At 37.1% G+C, this 6,451-nt stretch overlaps 1 protein-coding gene across 1 annotated transcript; it reads left to right on the top strand.

The window, feature by feature from the left end:
- Window positions 1-3,936: 3,936 nt before the first annotated feature.
- Window positions 3,937-6,046, top strand: LOC134224329 (polyserase-2-like). The gene is made up of 3 exons (XM_062703662.1): window positions 3,937-5,051; window positions 5,289-5,354; window positions 5,415-6,046. Exons 1-3 carry the CDS (start codon window positions 4,009-4,011, stop codon window positions 6,013-6,015), a joined length of 1,710 nt encoding a protein of 569 aa, XP_062559646.1. The 5' UTR covers window positions 3,937-4,008; the 3' UTR covers window positions 6,016-6,046.
- The last annotated feature ends 405 nt before the right edge of the window (window positions 6,047-6,451 follow it).

Genomic DNA, 6,451 nt, shown 5'->3' with positions numbered 1-6,451 from the left:
TGGAAATCGACGCGTGACGTCATCGTGGTTTACACGGATAACTTCGTAAACTCATTAATGAGTAAAAATATAACCATTTTTGGATCTTGTATTGAGCTGTCATAAAGTGGGGAAAATTTGACAACTTGAAGTGGGTGAAAAAACACCCATTTTGAGAATGTCGACCGACTTTAAAAATGTTTATTTGTTAACCCATAAATTTGTGAAAAAAGTCTTGTAAATTTGCGTATCAATATTAACTGCCAATTGCGTGTTGCGGGGTTGCAGTAGTTTCAAAGATCTTTGTGAGCGGATTATACGCGGAAACCATGTAGAAGCCCAAACGTAAGTAATTCGAATCAATTTCAATTGAATGTCAATAAAATCTAGTTTGTTTTTTGATTTAGCAGGATCGAAACCGATGGATCTTCAACTACACCACGACGATGGGCTGCCTCTGGATTTAAGAAAATATTATTATTAATTGTATTATTTGATTACACACCATCATCATGAAATAAACAATTAAGCTAGAGCATTTTATTTGTCGTACTCTTCATTAAAACTGCAACAAATTCCATTTTTATTATTATCCATTCCCAAAAATGAGAGTTTTTTACCCACTTTCAACAAAAATCAATTCTTAAAAATGGGTAAAAATGCAACATTTTTTGACATATATTGCGTTTATTCATTAATGAGTAAATCGTAGTCCACTCATTAAATGAGTAGATCCACTTATTTCCCAAAATGGGTGGAAATTTACTCTTTAATGAGTTTACGAGGTTATCCGTGTAGTTCATTGTCGAATTAATATTTCTCAACATAACAAAGCATACTTTGATTAAATTATAAAAATTATAGTGAACAAAGGGGTGATTCAAATTTTCAAACGTGGCCTGCGTAAAAAGCTGGATACACTGTCGATATGAAGCATACCGTGAGAGACGTTTTCGTATACGATAGAACTTAAAGACCTCTTTATGTTTTCAAAAAGTATCGAAAATTCATCCAGTCAGCCCAAAATCCCTTTTGCTAAAATAAGCTACCTGTCAAATTTTCAGCTAATTCGGATAAAAATAAGAGGTGGCTCAAATCGATTTAGTGTTTTTGGGCTATTTGTTTGAAAAAAATCCTAACGTGCAAATTTATGACAAAAATCCAGCTCCTGATTTTAAAGAACTTAACAATAAGTCGCACATAGGCAATTATAGTATTCAAATGTCCAGGGAAAAGAGAGGAATAATAATATAATAAATTAGCGAAGATTTGTAATAAATTCTAGAATTTTGTAGAACAACGACTTTTAAAAGAAACAAAGTTTTTATGTACCTAAAAGCTTTAAAATCACTTTAGCACGGTCAAAAGGTGAACGGAACGAATTGTATGTACAAGGCTTGTAAAGCACACCAAAAGCTTAATATAATTTATTTAGAGGTTGTCTCAATGATTTCCGGCGTTTATATCTATTGTAAGATTTTTTTTTCAAAATTGAAAATAGCCAAAAATCACTAAATCGATTTGACCACCTCGAAATTTTCTCCGAATCAGCTGAAAATTTGACAGGAGGCTTATTTTAGCATGAGAATTGTAATTCTGGACTGACCGGTTGAATTTTCGATACTTTTTGAAAACATGAATAGGTCTAATATACATATGCGGCGTAATAATGTCTTGCTGTTACTAATATCGTTTCCATTACTGTGATAAAGCTGGACCCCTCAAGATATTTGTTGAAAGATACCTTTATTTGCTCGTACTTCAATTTAGTCCACTGGCATATCCAGATTTAGCATTAGATCAATTAGAACAATGTTATGCTCAAAGAGTTAGAAACGGTTTGCTGTAGATGTGATGTGGTTGAACTCTTCGTATGATCGAAACTATAATTGCAATGGTTCGAAGATTGTTGTTCCTCTGTTTAATTCAGCAGTTGATTCACTTTACACAGTTCGAACATAACCTGTAAATTTCCGTTCAAGTAGATGTAACAAATTGACCTCCGTGTTAAGCAACGTAAAGCTATCGGTTATTTTAAATTGTAGCACGTGTATGCTGTAATTTACGAGTTCATATTTTTATAGGAATCGAGCTTCAATCCACAGAGAGAGAGGCCATCTCGTTAATTACTGGCGCATTTCAACTTCTTAAAAGCGAGTCGACCAAAGAGTAACAAGTTAAGCGTTCTGTCGATCTATTTATTCTTCATCAGACTGAACGATAACTCAAATTTACAAGACACGGAAACTTCTTCGAGACGCGAATGTTTGAGACTCAGTATGCTGAATACATCACAGATTTCTCTAAGGGATGCTAGAAAATCATTGAGTTACAGCGATGAAATGCTGCGTTATGATGGCCACTAAGGTGGCTCAAATTAGTATGGGAAAAACTTTTTTCAATTTTTTGATGGGCCGCCCTCTTATTCGGTTCCATTCGGTGATGCCCTAATGCTCTGGACAAAATTTCAGTCAAATCGGTCAACGTTTGGGCGGTGCTAAATTAGTTAGAAGTTTATATGCAAAAATGTATGCAGAAACATCCAAAAACAGTGAATTGCAGTTGGACGGCACAACTTACGATGAAGAACTATGATACTCATTCAGATCTTGAAGAATTTAATACAGAATGTTATTAGCATTAATCTGAACAACACTCCCTACAACACTCCAGTAAAATGTTAATTAATTTGCCTTATAAACTCTAATCTTCTCGCAGTTTTCAGCATAACATTCTGTATTTAATTCTTCAAGAACTGAATGAGTATCATGGTTCTTGAGCGTAAATTGTGCTGTCAAACTGCAAATCGCTGTTTTTTGATGTTTCTGCATACATTTTTGCATATAAACTTCCAACGAGTTTAGCACTGCCCCAACATTGACCGATTTGGCTGAAAATTTGTCCAGTGCATCAGGACAGCAAATAGAACCGCAATAAGAGGGCGGCCCATCAAAAAATTTGAAAAAGTGTTTTTTGAGCCACCCTAGTGGCCGCTTTGTACAAACATCCGAATATTTCAATTTGAATGAAGCTTCATATGAATAAAATAAGCGCCAGCTGCGGTTTGCTTGAAATGGAATGGGATTTGTTTTGAATTGTTTTGACAGCCACGTTCTCGCACAACAAGGTTTCCGTTAGACGCATGTAAAATTAAGTCATATTGAATGGAAATATCAACGATTTTATCGTTTACATCACAGAAATTGAAAATTATGATCTGGTACACATTCTGATATCAAATTTTACATTCAGTGAGAATTTTCACTGTATAATATGTTTTATTTACTGTATAAATATTTTACTGTATAATTGTGAAAATAAATTGTAAATCTGATACACGGTAGAGTACAACAGCTATTTTGTAAATACTACAAACATTACTCCAACGTAGGCTAAGTGAACATCATTTAAATGATTCAAAAAGAGGAGTGTATGTATATGAAGCAACGTTTGTCTGAAAATAAAAATACAGAAAGAATCTACTAGGGGAAAAGACGGCTTTGGCAGGTTTTGTTCTATTATTGGCAGGGGGGTTTTTGTCGACCGAATTTTATGAAATTTGGCCACAATATTCTTTGATATGCAAAGAATGTTTAGACCAAATTTGAGCATAATCAGTCATAAAAAAACCCCTGACAATAATAGAACAAAACCTGCCAAAGCCGTCAGTCCCCCTAATTGAAATATGTTTTTGATCCTTTTAGTAGATGTCATACACTAATGTGAAAACTCATGTGTAATTATTGCAAGTTGCATCTGACAACATCGTTGAATTTTTAATTTGATTTGATTTTGATTTCAATGTTTGAATCGATCACGACGAGCGAATGATCACTGTATGCAAACAGATACAATCTTACGTAAACAAATAAAACATTGATAGCCCCACGCTGAATGCTTTCGTACAATAGCTAAATCCTCTCTGCCTTTACAAACCAGTTTGAGTCGGCTTCAGTAAACTGTTCGCTTCCCACTAATAGCTTGCAGTACGAATCTACCCTTTAGTGACTGCAGTTACTAACTAACGAGATGATCCGCCTGATCACAGCTACTATATTGTTGGCGACAGCCCAAGGTCAGGAAGTCTATTTCGATGATAAGACCTGCGGCTTCCAGTTGGCACCTCTCGAAGGCTTGATCAAGAACGGTTTCAAAAGCCGCCCCGGCGAGTGGCCATGGCATGTGGCTCTTTTCCACCGGACGCCGAATGGTATGGAATTCGATTATCAATGCGCTGGGACGCTGGTGCACAAGTATCTGGTGGTGACGGCAGCCCACTGTGTGACACTGCGCTCGAGTCGGAAACGAATGGCCCCGGCTAATGTTCTGGTGAAGGTCGGACGTTTTAACATTTCGGAGCGACAGGAGGAACAGGGAAGTGATCATGAGGTGGAGCTGGTCTTGTCTCATCGCGATTATAAACCGTTGACATTCGAGAATGATATCGCGATACTAAAACTGAAAGTGCCTGCCATTTTAACGCCTTACGTGCAGCCAATCTGTCTGTGGAAGCGAGACGATGGAGTTGTTCTGCCGGATGTGTCCAGAAGTTCTGGAACTGTCGTTGGGTGGGGTTTGACGGAAAACGATACCGTTTCGTCGACGTTGAATCAGGCATTCATGCCAGTGGTGTCGATACACGATTGTTTGGAAAGTGATCGGAATTTTTTTGGGCATTTGTTGAACGCTAAGTCATTTTGTGCGGGATTTAAGAACGGAACTGGGGTTTGTAACGGGGATAGTGGAGGTGGGATGTATTTTAAGCATTTGAAGCAATGGTATCTGAAGGGAGTGGTTTCGTTCAGTAACATCGTGGACACGAGAAAGATCTGCAATTTGAAGCAATACGTCGGATTCACTGACGCGGCAAAATACTTGGAATGGATTTACGAGAATGCTCCGATTAACCCAAATGAAGATCCAGTGTTGGGTCATCCAAACGTGCGGCTAATCAACCAAGGGGATTGTGGGAAGAATGAGTATATATTCGGATATTCCGAAGACAGAAAGCCCGTTATTCAACAGTATTTGTGGATGGCTGCGTTGCGGCATCCATTCCAAAATCAGCAGTACAGTATGGTCCATAAAAAAATGCGAAAATATTTTTGAACTTAAGTTTTTGTACATTAAAGGGTTATTTCTACTATTCATATATTTGTATGTAAGCGAACGTATCATGAAAAAAAAACATTTGTATCTAGTGAATGTATTATTGAAAAAAATTATTACTATGTAACATAGTCTCTCAATTATAAAACTACGTAACTATAATTTTCATGTTTTCGCATTTTTTTATGGACCATACTGTATGTCCCGTGTAATGGTGTTTTGATCAACAGGAACTACATTTTGACGACAAATTGCGTTGATTGGCAGTAATATACGATGAATTTTAAACTTAGAGCTTTCACTAACAATTGTATCATTATTTTTAGTGACGAAGTTTCGGTGACGTTGGGTGACTACAATACCGGCGATGTACGCGATTGTCATCCGCGTGATGACGATGAATACTTTTGCTCAGATCCGGTACAAACGACTACGGTTGCTGAGTACTTCCAGAAGGATCAACTTGTTCTTGCCAGATTGTCCAGCCCGGCCATCATCGGTAGGCGGGAGCATATCGAAGCCATTTGCTTACCGGTTGAACCAGAATTGCGGAATCGTATCTTTCCCAAGTATATCCTGACTGGGTGGAAGGAGTCTGGCGAAGACTCCAAGCTGTTGCAACGTGCCATCGTTGATGTGATTCATCAGAATGTATGTCGAAATGAGATGAAGAAAGTTCCATATGCCAGTGAAGAAGAGAAAAACATAACGGAATCGATCGTTTGTGTTCGAAACTTGGAAGATAGTACAAAAAGTCCAAGATGTGAAGATTACCAACCTGGGACAACGCTTCAAGCCATTGAGAAAAAGTCAAATCGATATTTTCTCTTCGGGGTCCAAACGGGGATTTCTTACTGCACTCAACCGGAGAGATTCATAGCCATCGCGAAGTACATGGAATGGATCTTGGATAATATTAGGCCGTAGAAATGAAACCAAATAAATTGTAGTTAATGAATGTTGATGTTGTTCTTGATTATAAATTTAAGCTTAAGGTATCTTTAATTACTTACTAATAATTTTGCAATCCAAATCACACAGTCCCTACCCTTCTTCGATTTTTTTTTCATTGAAACCAAATCAGTTGTTAAAGAAGGTAGTAGTATTCTTAAGCTTGATTTTTTCATAATCAAGTTTTTCAGCAAATTCTAATGGAAAAATCCATGGCGTCAGGAAAAGTAAATAACCAACATCTGAAGAAATCTTTGAGGGAATTTCCAAAGGAATTCCCGGAAAAGTTTAGGAAGGACTTCATGGAGGGATTTCTCGAGGAATTCCATTGAAAATTTTCTCAGGAATTCTTGCAAGTTGTTTGATTGTTACTGATACGTTACACCAGAGGGGTGCATTCGTATAATTCCTA

The sequence above is a fragment of the Armigeres subalbatus genome, chromosome 3, assembly GCF_024139115.2.
Source record: "Armigeres subalbatus isolate Guangzhou_Male chromosome 3, GZ_Asu_2, whole genome shotgun sequence".
Taxonomy (NCBI): Eukaryota; Metazoa; Arthropoda; class Insecta; order Diptera; family Culicidae; genus Armigeres; species Armigeres subalbatus.
Note: the sequence above shows the minus strand (reverse complement) of the source record. Positions and strands in the feature narration are given on the sequence as shown.

What these genes read in the sequence shown, in the direction of transcription:
- LOC134224329 (XM_062703662.1), top strand. Translation starts at nt 4,009, where the DNA reads ATGATCCGCCTGATCACAGCTACTATATTGTTGGCGACAGCCCAAGGT. An exon ending in CCATTCCAAAATCAGCAGTA is followed by an intron (nt 5,052 to 5,288) that starts CAGTATGGTCCA and finishes GACCATACTGTA; the next exon opens with TGTCCCGTGTAATGGTGTTT. An exon ending in ACAAATTGCGTTGATTGGCA is followed by an intron (nt 5,355 to 5,414) that starts GTAATATACGAT and finishes CATTATTTTTAG; the next exon opens with TGACGAAGTTTCGGTGACGT.